Source organism: Asparagus officinalis, chromosome 10, assembly GCF_001876935.1.
Source record: "Asparagus officinalis chromosome 10, Aspof.V1, whole genome shotgun sequence".
NCBI classification, from domain to species: domain Eukaryota; kingdom Viridiplantae; phylum Streptophyta; class Magnoliopsida; order Asparagales; family Asparagaceae; genus Asparagus; species Asparagus officinalis.
The window spans coordinates 4201360-4218994 of record NC_033803.1 but is presented as its reverse complement, the minus strand read 5'-3'; the positions used below and the strand labels follow the sequence as shown (position 1 = coordinate 4218994).

Genomic DNA, 17635 nt, shown 5'->3' with positions numbered 1-17635 from the left:
TGTTTGCGCCGGTTGATCGCCGGCTCTCCTGCATTTTGTGAGTTCATTTTGGAGAGAAACTACCAAAATGACAAGAGCTTAGTTTCAAAATGATTCTTTGGGGGATAAGTTAAGGAGCTAATTAAGATGCATTTTCAAAGTGTTGAGATGATCGACAACATATATTTACTTTATTGAAGATTGATCTGGCCAAAGTTTACACTATTATTATTATTATTATTTATTTATTGCTAATGATAAATTTGATGCTGTACGTGGTCCACAAGGATCACATACTCCACATGAATTTTTTTATACTTAGCGCTATAGAGACATACCGTGTTATATTATCTAATAGAAAGAAAATATGGCTTTATTCATATTTATATTGTGATTTATGCCTTCTTCTTTTTTTTTCAAATTTTGAAACGATGTATACGTTTTCTATTAACTTGAATGTAAATTCAAAATGATAGTTGATACATTTATATATTTAGTTAACTGGTTTGTTATCCGATCAGTGCATTAAAAACTTTACCATCCAAGACAACATGAATCGAAACTAATTAAAGAAAACGTTATTCAGCTAAAATGATTTCAAATCAAAAGATATAATACCGTCCAATTCGATTGACACAGAGCCATACGTCTAAAAATAAAATACACTTGATAACTTCCTCCATAAAAGAATGTGACCCGAGTTAGGTCAACCAATCAATCTAACCCCAAGAACTAAACTCTTTACCAAGTTGGTAAATACTTAACCCTTCATCTTCAAACAAATTACAGCCGGACCATCACCGCCCTCCTCCTCCTCCTCAGAAAGGCCGAGTCCGGCGACCGGAGGCTCGGCCGCAGCGGAGAGCGTTGATCGGGATCGGATACTCGTCTCTTAGAGACTCCACCGGCGTGTACACCCGCAAGTAGAACTGTTGTCCGAGGTATTGGCGAGCCCATATCTCGGACCTTATGTTCCACATACCCACGTTATCGAGTGACATGTAGATCGCAGTCCAAGATTGTGGATACACCTGTTAGAATATAAAATTATAACTCAGAATTGTGAGAGGGTTGGAATTCTGTCAAGACGCTTTATTAAAGTGAATTTTAATAATTATATATTTGTTGCATAAGATAGTACAGAGTTCGATCTACGCTATTTTGATTAAAACTATGCGTTTTATAGAGACTTACATTGTTGATGCATTGTGGATGGAAAGTTTTTATAAGAATTTTTTTTTAGCAGGGAATGTACCAGTATAAATTATAATCGGGGAAAAAAATAAGAAAAATCGAAAATAATCCTATCAGCTCTTACTTGCGTTGTGCACCGGCTCACCGCATCCCTCAAATTATAATTGCCTCGGCTAGCGGGGCTCCATTTCCCGCCATCCATCCTACAAAATCAAATCAAACGCGACCCGTCAGCGAAAAATTACAATGAACCCCTCGTAACCTCGACCATTTGCAAGACGACCTTACCCCACGACCCAAAACGAGTATCCATCTATATGCCAGGACTGAACCGTGTCCTCGTCGTTCTCAAACACGATCTCCACGAACACCCTGTAATCCGCCGCCATCACCGACGTATCGAGATAAATACCGCCGCCCGTCGGGCGATCCGCGATGCTCCCCAGCTTATAAACCCCCGGAATCTTATAAAAATCGGCCAGTTTCATCGGAGTATCGGGTGCTACAAACGACACGCTGTTGACCGCATAACGTTGCTTCCCGTTAACCAAACCGGCAGAATTAGCGAGCCTAATGGTCCTAGTAGTGTTAATGAGCCCGTAATGGTACGAGCCTTGTGGATTGGGCCTGGGCCCACTAGCGGTTAAATTAGTCCGAATGGACCGGGCTTGATTTAACGACCAATCGATCTGGATAGTGGGCCCGCCGGGTATTGGGCCCGATACCGCGCTTTGTGAGTTTGAATAATGGAGGACCGCGGTGGCGGTGGTGACGACGGAGGTGAAGCGTGTCGAGGAGACGATGTAGTAATCCTTGGCCGACGTGGACGTCGACGGAGGAGAACTCAGTCTGCATCGTGTGGGTCCCTTCGACCTCGACCAGTATCATTTTGTGGTCTTGGATCCTGAAGTTGAGGGTGCTTTGGAGGCCCACGTTCGAGATTCGGAGCCTGTAAGTTTTGCCTTTTGGGCCGGGATAGTAATAGATGATTAGGATTGGATTATAATGTGATTAAAGCTTGGTTAATGATTTGATTAGTGAATAAAGTAACCTTGATCAACGGTGAATGATGCGCCGCTGGGGCCGCGACCGTTGATGAGGACGGCGTCAGGAGCAGGGAGCGGCGAGCCGCCGTCTAATACTTGTCTTAAAGTCTGAAATCAACGATTATTAATTAGGTTAGAGAAATTGCAAATGTCTTTAGAGCAAAAATAGTTATTAGATTTTTAGACATACGTGAATGCAAAGAAATTAAAAATATAGAATGCTGTAAGTTTTTGGGAAATGTATATGAACAAAATAAAGTTTTAAGGATGGAAATTACGACAATACTCCAATAATACAATTGAACATCGACAGCGCTCATGTTTTCTAAGGGTTAATTTCACAAAACTTCACATAAAAAAATTTATGCCGCAACACTTGTTTCAACTCTGGGGTGTCTCACAAGTCACAACCCTAAAGTTTAAACTTGTGCTAATCAACCTCCCTATATGGAATTAGTAAAAATAAAAATGTTCTTGAGAGAAAATTTTCTAAATGACGCATTTTTCACAGACAACAGATCCCACTCCTCATGAAGTTCTTTTTTCAGATATTTCCATGAATTTTCGGGGATTTTGCAGAGAACTCCCATGAGTTTTTTTTTTCACTCCACTAAACTCCTTGAAGTTTTTGCTTTCATTTTAACCTTCAAAATAACATCGTTAAATCTACTATGTCATGAGTCTGAAGAGAGCTTGGTTGGTTGGGGGGGAGGGGGGGGCACATATTAATGTTAAAAAAATCACGTTCAAATATTTTAATATTACCTTTAAAAAAAATCAACTGAGTGGTACTTTTCACTTACATATGCTTAGCTGTGACATGTTTGACTAAACGATATTACTTTTGATGGTACAAGTGAAAACTTTTCAAGGAGATTAGTAAAAAAAAGTTCCGGGGTTATGTGAAAGAAACCCTCAAAGTTCCTGTGGGGTTTGTTTGGAAAGGGGTAAATTGCAAACAACCCCCCCCACCCACACCCACCCACACCCACACCCACACCCCCACACCCACACCCACACACACACAAAAAAAAACCATGACCTTCTAGTGTTTTGCAGTAAACCCATATGAACTTTCAAAATGACACTAAACACCCAAATAACTTTTGCACAAAACCCCAATACCTTTTGGAAGAATTACCCTTAAACTCCAATAACTTTCAAAATGTCTTTTTATGTTGTTCCCTTGTTCTAATTTATGGTGGCTAGCTGCAAAATCCAGAAACTTATTGTGGCTTTTTTGCAAAACATAAAAGTTAATAGGGTATAATGTGATTTTGAAAGTTCATAGGGATTTAGTGCAAAATACGGAAAGCTCATGGGCTTTTAGTGTAATTTGCTCTTTATAAAATTAACCCTTAAATTTGCTCTCTCTAAAATAAACCCTTACTTATAAGTAAGAAATGTTCATCTTGTCATGATGTACTAGAACAGTTGACGAAGGATACACCGCTATCATATCCACATAAATATGGCAGGCGCTACAGGCACACTTTTGGGCATACCTCCAGTCATAGTCCCCTCTATCTATAGTGCAGAGCCCCACTTAAGATTTTTTTTTAAATCTCAAATGAGGCCCCTGCACTGTAGATAGAGGAAGGATTTGGCCGGAGATGTACCCCGGGTATGCCTGTGAAAACGGCGAAGGAATTGTGAAAAACGTGAAGAATAACCCAAAACAGACTCCACCACACCCTGGTGTGGTGTCTGCCATGGGTGTGGTAGAATTTGTCCTGCACCACACCCTCTGCCACACCCACGGTGCAGGGTGTGGCAGAATCTGTCCTGCACCACACCCTCTGCCACACCCATGGTGCAGGGTGTGGCAGACTCGTTTTTAGAATCCTCATTTATTTAAGAATCCTCCTTTGTTTGGGATTTTGTTAGAATCCCAATTAGTCTGGGATTGTGTTTTGCTATAAATAGAGACACGTTTTTTAGGGTTTCCTAGGCTTGGTTTAGGCTTTGATTAAGCATTGATTGGGGGCTATTTGGAGCACAGAAAAGAGGTATTTTCTGAGCTATTTGTTTAGGGTTTTATTTGGAGAGATTAAGAGTTTTGTTGGTGAGATTAGTTTGTTCCTTCGAGTGATTTGTAATCTCAGTTTGTACTCTTTCTCTATTAGTGAAAACCCCATCCCCCCTTGCCCCGTGGACGTGGGCAACTTGCCGAACCACGTTAAAATTGGTGTTTTGTTTGTGCATTGATATTTGGTTCGTTTGGCTCTCTTGGATTGGCGTTTGGTTTGGTTCCTCGACACAGCACCAGGCACAACAGCTTCAGAGGCGAATGTTGTCAAGGCTAGTGGCAACGATTCAGATTCGGATTCTTCGGGCTACTCGTTATCTGCACTGCCGTCAGTTTGTGTTGCCTACTCTACAGAGTGGATATTGGATTCGGGTGCTACATACCACATTTGCCCTAGGAGGGATTGGTTCTCCAGCTTTCAGGAGTTGGAAAGAGGGGATTTCGTGCTCATGGGGAATGATCACAAATGCTCTATTGGTGGTATTGGTACTGTTCGGATCAGGATGAGTGACGGGGTGATTCGGGAGTTGGTTGGAGTGAGGTTCGTTCCTCAGTTGAAGAAGAACATCATTTCACTTGGAGCTTTGGAGGCAGCTGGCTATAGGGTGACCTTGGCGGATGCACGCTTGAAGGTTACATTTGGGTCCATGATTGTGATGAAGGGCGTCAGAAGAAGAAATTTGTATTATTTGCACGGAAGCACGGTGATTGATAGGGAAATGACGACTTCATCAGATTCGGCTAGACTGTGGCATTGTTTGGTGCTGGGGTATATGATTGGTAATACCGTGCATTGGTTGTTGAGGAGTGCTATGACCTGCAGATTGAAGTCCTGTGAGCACATTAGGATGAGCGAGACCGTGGTGGAGTTTGGCACTTCTATCCATCGAGCGAGGGGTCTTTTTGGAGGTGTTCAGTCAGGCATTTGGGGGCCTTCCAAGGAGGCATCATTGGGAGGTAATCGTATCTTGGTTTCCACAGTTGGTGATTGTTCTAGGCATTATTGGGTCGCGACCAGTTCCCGTTGGTGTAAAGTCCTAGAAGTCAACAACAATTGGAAGAAGTGTATTGGCAGAAAGGTAACTCATTGTTTCAGCTTTGGTAGGGGTCCTTTCTTGCGTTGGTGCCGAGCTCACGGCAATAGGAGACACTTCATTGGTGTGGAGACTTTGGGGCGACGAGATGAGATGACAGTTTCGATGGGTCGTTCCTTTCTGGAGGAGGATCGGCGTTTGATGTCGAGCATTGGCATTGGTGTGCGGGCTTCGACATATTTGGGTCATCTTATGCATAGGTCGCCGACTGCTGCTTTAGGAGTTATTAGATCTGGTGGAGCTGCTTCAGATTTTGGGTCGCGTCGGATATTTGGATACCCAGCATTTGGTCACATCGTGGATGTGAGATTGGATCCGATTGCGCGTTTGGGGTTCGGAGGCTCAGTTGATTATCGTTTGGGAGCTTCTGATTTTGTTCTGAGCAGGTATGTCACTTTTGACTCTCGGCAGGTGGAGAGTGTTGATCAGGTCATTTGGATATCGCAGCAGGTGGAGAGTGATGCTACTCCACGTTGGGTGGAGATTACTCCACATACTCCAGATCATACTGCGTCATTTGGGATTCCAGCTAAGGTGACACAGGTTGGAGATCATTTGGTTTTGGATGCAGATGATGGATTGGTTTTGGATTCAGTTGCAGCTGGTAGATATAGTTTGGATATGGCCATTGGTTTACCTCAGGTGGAGGTGTTTGATTTGTCTCAATTTGGGGTCATTGGGAATACTATCAGTTGCAGATCGTTTGGTGATATTGGAGAAGAGTTGCAGACTTTTCTATTTGATTGAGGGCCTTTGGAGGCCGTTTGGGTGAACTACGTGAAGGCTTGATTCCTTGGGCAAAGGATACGTAGGCAGTCATTTTGATGCAGCCGATTTGGTGAGCGACATCGACATTTGGGGTGAGTGTTCACACTCTCATTTGGGTCTCAGCATGTGAGGCATTTGTTTGGTTGGTGTCGGCTCAGTTTTGGGAAAACTTCGCCGAGGTGGAGAATTGTGGAGAAGAATTGGAAAAAGCAGATTTTTGGTCATAAGTCGACTCATGCACAGGCATAAGTCGACTTATGGTAAGTCGACTTATGTTGGTGCATGAGTCGACTTACGTTCTGCTCTGGATTGTTGGTTTTTTGCTCTGCCAAGTCGACTTATCAGGTCTGATAAGTCGACTTATGATCTCTTCTCCAGTTGCTGTTTTTCGCTCTGCCAAGTCGACTTATGCAGACTGATAAGTCGACTTATGACGGGTTTTTTGGAAAGTTCAGGTTCCTATTTGCAGTCTGTTTGGGTTTCTGTTTTGGTATAAATACCAATACGATTTGAGGGTTTTGTGAGGAGAGTTTTGGGGTTTTGGAGCACAGAAAAAGAGAGATCTTTCTGAGCTATTTGTTAGGGTTATTGGTTGAGAGATTGAGAGATTTGTTGGTGAGATTAGTTGGTTCGTTTGAGCGATTTGTAATCTCAATTTGTACTCTCCTTCTCTATTAGTGAAAACCCACCCCCTTCTTGCCCCGTGGACGTAGGCAATTTGCCGAACCACGTAAAACCTTGGTGTTTGTGTTTTGTTTGGTCTTTCTCTCGGCGTTCGTTGGTTTGGTTTCTCAAAGCATCAGTCACAACAAGTGGTATCAGAGCACGGGCAACGCTTGGGCTATTTGGAGGAGTAGATCGCTTTGGAAGTTCATCTAGGGCTTCGTTTGGTGATAAAGGTGGGATCTTTTTTTGTAAAAATCTCGTCTTTTTCAGTTTGGATCTATTTCTCGTTTGTTTCCGCATTGGTTTGGTGGTGCCTTGAGGATTATGGCCGAGAAAGAAGGAGTTGTGGGCAGTACTTCCGGCGTGAAGACCGTCCAAAGCTTGAATATCCACTCAATGAAGATTGATGTGGAAAAGTTCAATGGCACAAACAATTTTGGACTTTGGCGATGCGAAGTCATGGATGCGCTCAACGCGCAAAATTTGGAAGATACGTTGGAGTTGGACGGGAAACCGGACAACATTGATGAGAAGGTTTGGAAAAAGATGAATCGAACGGCGTGTGGTGTGATTAGGTCTTGTCTCACTCAAGATCTAAAGTATGATGTGATCAATGAGACTTCTGCAAAGAAGATTTGGGAGATCCTTGAGAGCAAGTATTTGACCAAGAGTGTGGAGAATCGCTTGCATTTGAAGAGGAGGCTTTACCGCTTCCAGTTGAAGAAAGGAACCTCCATTGGTGATCACATGAACCACTACACGAAGCTTCTTGCGGATTTGGCGAATGTGGATGTTAAGATTGAAGATGAGGACAAGGCGTTGTTGCTATTGAGTTCCTTGCCTGACGAGGAATATGAGACCTTCGTTCTTACTCTTATTAATGGGAAGGCATCTCTTTCGTATAGTGAGGTCACCGCTGCACTTGTGAATTATCAGCTTCGAAAGAAGGATAAGGAGACTTCGTTTGAGCCGGTAGCGGGGGCGTTGGTCGCAAGAGCAAAGGGTCCAAACCGTAGTGGGAGGTCGCAGTCTAGAGGGGCACATCTTGGAGTTCGTAAGAATCAATGTGCCTTTTGCAAAGAAGATGGACATTGGAAAGCCGATTGCCCAAAGTTAGTTGATCGAGCCGGGAAGAATAAGGGAAAAGCTATTCAAGCTTCAGAGGCGAATGTTGTCAAGGCTAGTGGCAACGATTCAGATTCGGATTCTTCGGGCTACTCGTTATCTGCACTGCCGTCAGTTTGTGTTGCCTACTCTACAGAGTGGATATTGGATTCGGGTGCTACATACCACATTTGCCCTAGGAGGGATTGGTTCTCCAGCTTTCAGGAGTTGGAAAGAGGGGATTTCGTGCTCATGGGGAATGATCACAAATGCTCTATTGGTGGTATCGGTACCGTTCGGATCAGGATGAGTGACGGGGTGATTCGGGAGTTGGTTGGAGTGAGGTTCGTTCCTCAGTTGAAGAAGAACATCATTTCACTTGGAGCTTTGGAGGCAGCAGGCTATAGGGTGACCTTGGCGGATGCACGCTTGAAGGTTACATTTGGGTCCATGATTGTGATGAAGGGCGTCAGAAGGAGCAATTTGTACTATTTGCTTGGGAGCACGGTGATTGATAGGGAGATGACGACTTCATCAGATTCGGCTAGACTGTGGCATTGTTTGGTGCTGGGGTATATGATTGGTAATGCCGTGCATTGGTTGTTGAGGAGTGCTATGACCTGCAGATTGAAGTCCTGTGAGCATATTGGGATGAGCAAGACCGTGGTGGAGTTTGGCATTCCTATCCATCGAGCGAGGGGTCTTTTAGGAGGTGTTCAGTCAGGCATTTGGGGGCCTTCCAAAGAGGCATCATTGGGAGGTAATCGTATCTTAGTTTCCGCAGTTGAAGATTGTTCTAGGCATTATTGGGTCGCGACCAGTTCCCGTTGGTGTAAAGTCCTAGAAGTCAACAACAATTGGAAAAAGTGTATTGGCAGAAAGGTAACTCGTTGTTCTAGATTTGATAAGGGTCCTTTCTTGCGTTTGTGCCGAGCTCACGGCAATAGGAGACACTTCATTGGTGTGGAGACTTTGGGGCGACGAGATGAGATGACAGTTTCGATGAGTCGTTCCTTTCTGGAGGAGGATCGGCGTTGGTTGTCGAGCATTGATTCTGGAGCTTCGACATATTTGGGTCATCTTAGTCACAGGTCGCCGACTGCTGCATTAGGAGTTATTGGATCTGGTGGAGCTGCTTTAGATTTTGGGTTGCGTCGGATATTTGGATACCCAGCATTTGGTCACATCGAGGATGTGAGATTTGATCCGATTGCGTGTTTGGGGTTCGGAGGCTCAGTTGATTATCGTTTGAGAGCTTCGAGTGTTGATCAGGTCGTTTGGATATCGCAGCAGGTGGAGGGTGATGCTACTTCACGTTGGGTGGAACTTATTCCGCATACTCCAGATCATACTGCGTCATTTGGGATTCCAGCTGAGGTGACACAGGTTGGGGATCATTTGATTTCGGATGCTTGATCAGGTCGTTTGGATATCGCAGCAGGTGGAGGGTGATGCTACTTCACGTTGGGTGGAACTTATTCCACATACTCCAGATCATACTGCGTCATTTGGGATTCCAGCTGAGGTGACACAGGTTGGGGATCATTTGATTTCGGATGCAGATGATAGATTGGTTTTGGATTCGGTTGCAGCTGGTAGACATGATTTGGATACGGTCATGGGTTCACCTCAGATGTAGGTGTTTGATTTGTATCAGTTTGGGGCCGCTATTAGTTGCAGATCCGTTGGCGATATTGGGGAAGAGTTGCAGACTTTTCTATTTGTTTGAGGGCCTTTGGAGGCCGTTTGGGTGAACTACGTGAAGGCTTGATTCCTTGGGCAAGAGGATACGTAGGCAGTCAGTTTTGATGCAGCCGATTTGGTGAGTAGATACCGACGTTTGGGTGAGTGTTCGCACTCCCGTTTGGGTCTCGACTTGTGTGGATGGAGTCCGTTGTCATGAGTCCGTTGCCGTGGCGTACTGGATGCAACAAGTGAGGCATTTGTTTTGGTTGGTGTCGGCTCAGTGTTGGGAACACTTCGCCGAGGTGGAGAATTGTGAAAACGGCGAAGGAATTGTGAAAAACGTGAAGAATAACCCAAAACAGACTCCACCACACCCTGGTGTGGTGTCTGCCATGGGTGTGGTAGAATCTGTCCTGCACCACACCCTCTGCCACACTCACGGTGCAGGGTGTGACAGAATCTGTCCTGCACCACACCCTCTGCCACACCCATGGTGCAGGGTGTGGCAGACTCGTTTTTAGAATCCCAATCAGTCTGGGATTGTGTTTTGCTATAAATAGAGACACGTTTTTTAGGGTTTCCTAGGCTTGGTTTAGGCTTTGATTAAGCATTGATTGGGGGCTATTTGGAGCACAGAAAAGAGGTATTTTCTGAGCTATTTGTTTAGGGTTTTATTTGGAGAGATTAAGAGTTTTGTTGGTGAGATTAGTTTGTTCCTTCGAGTGATTTGTAATCTCAGTTTGTACTCTTTCTCTATTAGTGAAAACCCCATCCCCCCTTGCCCCGTGGACGTAGGCAACTTGCCGAACCACGTTAAAATTGGTGTTTTGTTTGTGCATTGATATTTGGTTCGTTTGGCTCTCTTGGATTGGCGTTTGGTTTGGTTCCTCGACACAGCTTCAGTCACAACAATGCCTCTATCATTTCTTCATAAATATTGGGATAAAATTATAGTGTATATCTGAACAAAAGGACAACTCCCCACAACTTGCTCTGTACAATTGTCTATTCACTTTTATTTACATTTTAATTCAATTCAAAAGAACGTGGGCTTATATGCGACGACTCAGCCAGAACAAAAACCAAGGTCAAAAGATTCTTCAATGCAATCAAAGTACTCATAAATTCAACTCGTCAGATCTGATCGGTGGACATTTATTTATTTATTAACCCACTGCCTGATCTAATGTCGTCATAACTTTATTCATTTATTAATTTATTTTACGCATAAAAATATCAATTCCTCTGATTGTGTACAAGAAAAGTTGATAAATAAGATCTTCGTATAAGTAGAGAAACTAGTGTGCTTCGCACGGGAGTTTCCTTTTTCTTATTACTACAGTAATCTCGTTTTTGTTGCTACAGTATTTTTTAATTTTACTATACCTTTTTATGCTGCAGTGATTTTTATGAATGCTACAGTATCTCAACTTTGCTACAGTAAATATTTTGAAATGTCTTCCGCGTCTATGGTACAATAATATTTCTTTGGCACTGCTATAGTAGTGCTACAGTAAATTACCGTATAGCTTACTGTGATACAAATAGTGATTCTTAAATCCTTTCATTATTATAGAGAAATAGATATAGCCCACATGGACTGCAGTCAGCCCTAAACCCAGACTAAAGAATAGTTAGATAAAATAATCAATTTTGATTTAGATCTCAACTAAGATTAGCAAATCTTTGGATACTCTTGAATGTTATGAGAAACCACTTCGTCATTCGCTGCCGTTTAATAATATAGATGAGCACGATTAACGTCCTTACTTTCTTAAATTACACCAACCCATGTGGTTCATTTTAGGGCTTTTCCCACATTTGCCTTTAAATCCTAAGTGTTTTCAATTTAGTCCCTCAAATTATTGAAATTTGGTCCCTAAATCATGTTAGTCGTGTCAAATTAGTCTCGGTAGCTAGCTATCCTAAAATTTGACCAGCGCTAGCCCTGACTCAATTTTAAACAAAACTAGTTTTATTTATTTTTTTTTACCCAATTTTAAACAAAACTAGTTTTATTTTATTTTTTTTTAAAGGGAGGTAGTCTCAAACAAAGCTAGTAAAGGTCAAATTTGACCTTGGAAAAACAGAGTCAAGCTTGGCTCAGTTTTATCCAAACAGAATTTTGCCCAAAATGAGACTTAGTTTGAACCTGACCCATTTTGAGAAGTAAGTTGCCAAACACATATAGTTAGCAAGTTAAATAGAATAACTAACGGTGAGACTAATTTAAAATGACTAATAAGACTTGAGGGACTAAATACCAATTTCACTAACTTGAGGGTTCCAAAATAGTAAACACTTAAAGGGACCAATATAAAAAACCCCGAATTTAACTATATGTGAAAAAAAAAAGATCATGATAAAATAACTACTAAGAATTAACCCGCATAGGCCCGCACCCACGAAAATGACATTTCATACGCATATAAAACATTAGAAGTCACCAATTTACGAAATTGGCACGTGGCTTCGTCACGCAGCCAGCCAAGGTCCAATTAATTTTGCCGACACTACCACGCACCCATGACCGACAAAAAGATGGTAAATTTGATCAAAAATAGTAAAGATAGTAAATTTTTAGTCACAACTAATTACTATTTTATGGAAATTTTTAATACCCATGGTGTTTTTCGTGTGGGTGCCGTATCCATTCTTAGTTCTTGACGACGTCAGAAGAGAATACAATCATCAGGTGAAATAATAGATGGTTATGATTAATGGTTATCAGGTGAATAATAGATGGTTATGATTAATGGTTACCGTGTGATTGGCCTTGTACCAATCCCCGATGAGGATGGTGTAATCTCCTGCCGGGTCGTTAAACGGAACGGGGATCCTCGGCCGGCTGAGGACTCGCGGCCTTCTGATAGTACATTGATGGGAAGTAGAAGAAGCTGCCGATTTGATCCTTGACTTGAAGTTTGTACGTGAAGTTTCTCCCCGGTGGAATCGGACACGTCGTGCCTAGAACTCCGTCCTCGTACGAGTTTTTTCTGTTTTGTACCCCGTTCCTATTTTATAGCAAATTAAACGCACTTATTATTAGCATTTCAAGTAAATCATTATTAATCTCTTACTTGATAATGTTAAGAGTTTTGTTACGGAAAATGAAAAAAATCAACGGATTTGAGACTTCAATAGGAGTAAAAATGTAAGTTGCGGCTTGTGTGTAAATAATGTGTACAAAAAGTTTAAAGCGTTGTAGGAAATTAAACTTCCGCGATCACAATTATCTATTATTTCAACGCTTGTTATTTGTCCGGAATTAATAAAAGCTAATAAGAGAGCAAATCACAAAAGGAAAAGAAAAGTAACTATTAGATTTGCAAGGAATCGCAACCGTTTAAATTTTAATAAATGATTATGGTAGAAGAGGTGAAGTACTACCTGAAAATATATCATTAAACTCTGTTTGAAGGGGGGTATTTGCTCATAACTAACTGATTCTTTCAATAAGTAGCAAATGACTGATAAAACCACATTATTAACCTCAAATAAAAAAAAGTGGGGGTTAGAAAAAATAACTTACCAAGAAAGAAGGAAGGGCTCAGTCAAGTTATTATGCACATTGATAATGAGATTATCATTGGTAACTGAGAAAATATCAGGCCCTGGAAATTGCCCATTTATCAAAATACCCTGTTAGCCAAAACCAACCACATTAATCGTAATTTTTTCTAAAAAAATTAATTAACACTTCAATAAAACAAGAAGAAAAGAACCGAAAATACCTGTTGCTTAACTCCAAGGGGATATATGTCACCAAAAGTCACAGTCCAGTCGAAAAACCTGTAAGGATCTTCTCCAATTGTGAGAGAAATGCAGCAGAAAAATGCAAATATTGCTGCTGTTTTTGCTGTTTTTTCCAGCATTTTTTCTGGATTTTTCTCTTTTTCCCCCCTTTTTTGATGAAAGAGAGGATGAGGATAGTTTTGAATTATATCGTGAGGACTGAAGAGCGGAGAGGGCGGACAGAAAATAATGGGGCGGGGGGGTTTTCCGTATACGAACCCAATGTTTAACTTACATTTATTTTTGGACCCCATCCGCTTTCACAATCACCTTTAAATCTAATAAGACATCTCACTGACTTATTCTTAAACCCACTTGGATGGTGGGCGTGTTGTTGTATGAGGTTTTAAGGGGCCGTTTGGCTCATTAGGTGAAAGTTACTGTAGTCAGAAAACCAAGTGGAAAACTAACTCTGACATCTACAGTAACTTTCGCCCAAAAACACCATATTTTGAGGAGATATGGTCAGAAGCTGCCACATTGGATTTTTAACTGTCACATCAGCATTTTTTTTTGCACAACCAAACAATGTAAACAAGTGAAAGTTATTGTAACCTGACAGCTACAGTAACTTTCAAACAAAAACAACCCAACCAAACAGCCCCTAAAGAAATAAAGCAGCTTACCAAACTTTTAAAATACATAAATTGGATCTTAAAATTTTTCATTAGGATGTTTTGGGAAAAGATAATTTTCATGAGCGGATGGATTTTAACATCAAAGGACTTTGCTATTAGCGTTCTCGAATTAGTCCCCAAAAAAATTTTTAAGCGTTATGTTATTTGTCCTTGAAATTGTTCAATTAATCAGCTGCTAAACAGAAGGGCTGGTTTCAAAATATATAAAATATTAGAGAGGCTAATATCAAAACATAAAGATTTAGGGGGCTAATTTCAAACCGCTTAAAAACTTCCGAACCAAGTTTGGGATACTAACTTCAAAATATGAAAGATTTGAGGGTAATATTAAAAAATCCAAAATAAAAAGTTTACCAAAGTGTTAAAATACATAAGTACACAAATTGGATCTGAAAAGATTCAACGTGGTAAATTGGTTTAAAAGCTAAATTTCATGAGTAGGTGAGCCCAGAAATAAATGCCGTAATCTTGGGCTTGGACGTAAAAAAAGACAACACGACCACACGCGTTGTGTTACACTGTACCTTATGATGTTCTTCGTTATCGTGTACCAATGATTTATTATTGTGACGGGCGCCACGGAGGGAAGCTCCACAGCGCAGTTTGTTCGTGTTATAATATTGGAAGCGGGAAATGAAAAACAAGCTCTGCGTATTTATTTATTGCCATTAATACGTAGTGTAGACGAAGTTTCGTCAATAATAATTGTTTATTATGTACTCTAGTAAAAAGGGTAAATAAACAAAGAGCATCTCCAACAGCTTCCTTATTTCTCATTTTTTAAGAATATAGTTAGGTTTTTGGTCCAACAGATTCCACATCTCATTCCCCAAAATAAGGATGGAGGAGAAAAAATGGGGAAGCTTCCCCAAATCTGCAGCATTCTTCAAATTTTTGGAGGAAAAAATTATATATATATATATATATATAGAGAGAGAGAGAGAGAGAGAGACTCTGTCAAATTTATGGTTCTAAACATGATATATGTGAGATCTAACCACAGGTTCACATGAACACACAGATTTAACGAGGTTTGGTTACCTACATCGTCAAAATCTAATCTAATCACAATTTCACTAATAACCTATGAAATTATAATCAATCTCTCAATTTATATTCTCAACTCTCCGCCTTCTCGATTTCTCCTATGGACACTGCCCTCTGAACCCTTTCTCCCGTTAGAGTTGTAATTCTAGAAGGATACAATTCTGAGGTCTTAATGTTGTATATTTTTCATGTATACCGATATTGTGATAAAAACAATCTGATTAAGGGGGTGTTTGTTTTATTTTTTTTTTTTGGATATGGGGTGGATTTCAAGTTTTGTGATGTAAAAAAACGTTTTTTGGGGTTTTAGACTTCCATAAAACTTGTTTGTTTCAAAATAAGTTTTAGGATATTAAATCCCCAAATAATAAAAAAAAATAAAATATTTAAGGATTTGTAATATCCTCTTTTTCATATGGGATGTGGGGTGTATTTCAAAAGCTTTATACAAATTATGGATTTCAAATTCCAAAAAGTTTAAAACAAACAAAAATATTACAAATTATAGTATTCTAAATCCTAAAATATTGTCTAAACAAACAAAGTTTTAGGAATCTCAACCCATAACAAATTACCTATGGATTTTAAATCTCATATTAAAATCCGTATCGTAAAATTATAGGATTTGAAACAAACACCCCCTAAGTAGGTAATGGGTGGGATTTGAATTTGCCTCACGTCTAAAAAAAATAAAAAATAAAAACTTGCTACTGAGTTGGAGTGGATTGGGCCCACACAACATGCGATGCGACGCTGTTGTCGTCGCTGTAAAGTACACTCGACAGCTCACATCACCATTTGTCAACTCTCCCTCATTTCGAACCTATTTTGTTCTACCACACGGAGAAACCATGTGGAGTCGTGGTGGGTCCCAACTATGTAAAAATATTGCCACCTTGTGTACAACAATGAATGAAAAAAATTGCACCGTCAAACTGAGGTCCTAGATTTATTTTGTTTTATTTTATTATTTTTTTTCTCATTATATGCTCTCTCCTCTGGGTTGGTTCCTCTTTTGAAGAAGCGCCCATTATAGACAGAGGCCCCCTTTTTTCATATATTTGTTTTTGGTTTTTTTTTAAAGATGTATGTTTGTTTGAAGTAACGTGCAGGCATGTTTGCTTCATTGAAGTTTGTCCGTGTTTGGATCCTCTTGAAGAATTTCTTGTATTTGAAATTTTTACATTTTTAATTATTTCCTTTTAGGTGCTGTTTGGTACATTTCCGAGAAAAAAAAAACAAAACAAAAAACAATGTTTGAAAACTATTTCTTAACATTTCAGAGAGTTTCCCCTATTTGATTTAGTTGGTTTGTTTCATATTGAAATCATAGGCTGGAAAACGAGGATTTCCAGTTTTTTGGGTTTGTTTGAATATCCAAAAATTAAGAAATATCATTTCAGCCGCCGTTCCAATAGTGCTTTTGAGCAATTAAATATTATCTTTTAATCTCAGTCGTCGTTTCAACAGTGCTTTGAGCAATTAAAAATTGCTTGAAGTGACATTTCTCACCCATTTCAGCTCCTTTTGGTTTGAAATGGGTTTTCTACAAAAGCTGACGTGACATCCCATTTCACCCCCTCATTTCTTTAAATCGCACAACGAACCAAACGCGGGGAATGAAAATGTCTTGAAATCAAAATCCTATGTGGCACTGTTGTCAGATTTCAAATCCTCCATTTCTCTCTTTTTTGAGCAAACAAGCAGCCCCTTAGCATACTTCACAGCTTTTTTTTTTTTTTTGCTTTATTGCTAGTTTATATAAATTCTAAGTTAAAATATACACACTTTTAATTTCGTTGGTATATTTCCTAAATCATGATGATACATTTTGCTAGTTATAGTTATTCGATATATATAAATGCTGACTAGTATCTTTGAACTGCAACTGTCCCACTTTTTGCTAAATATAAATCATAATCTTTCATAAAATAATAAATAACTTCGATGAAAGAGAACTTGAATCCGTTTATTTTGCTGATAAGGACAGCAACCACATCGGAGGCTCTTAATCTAGCGATTGGTTGTTAGAAAGCGCCAAATACCTTTTTTTCAAATATGGTGATACTAATTAAGCTAATTACAAATGATTAATTGGCAGTTCATCTGTCTACTAAAAACTGACACAAGCACGTTCACGTAGAGAGGGACCATGAGCTAAGTTTGAACAGATCACGTGATTGTTTTAAGTTATGACATTAATCATTTACACTGGACAATTTCGGACACTACTCTTTTGGGAACTTAGCCTTATAATCTACAAATGAATTATAAGTCAAGTAGATTATAAATCAAAGTATTTAGTAAAAGAAATCATACATCAATTATAACCAAAGTGTTTAGTAAAAGAAATCATACATCAATTATAACAGGAGAGTGTTTGACAAATAGATAGGTTATATAATCAACCATTATTATCAAAATAACTAAAAAGAACATAACTCTAAATTGAACAATTTTTCAAAACAGTCCCATTTTATTTTATTTTTATTTTTAAAATCGACCCATTTTTTTATTTACCAAAACCAACCAGTTTTTTGCCACGTCAGCCTAATCACCGAAAAACAACGTTCTTTGAGCAACACAACA

At 40.0% G+C, this 17635-nt stretch overlaps 1 protein-coding gene across 1 annotated transcript; it reads right to left on the bottom strand.

The window, feature by feature from the left end:
• LOC109825189 (L-ascorbate oxidase homolog) lies at nt 546-13564 on the bottom strand. The gene is given in 9 exon segments (XM_020391962.1): nt 546-1010; nt 1298-1376; nt 1462-1989; nt 1991-2135; nt 2225-2327; nt 12330-12423; nt 12425-12580; nt 13099-13208; nt 13301-13564. Coding segments are annotated over 9 exon segments (1569 nt in total). The 5' UTR covers nt 13442-13564; the 3' UTR covers nt 546-797.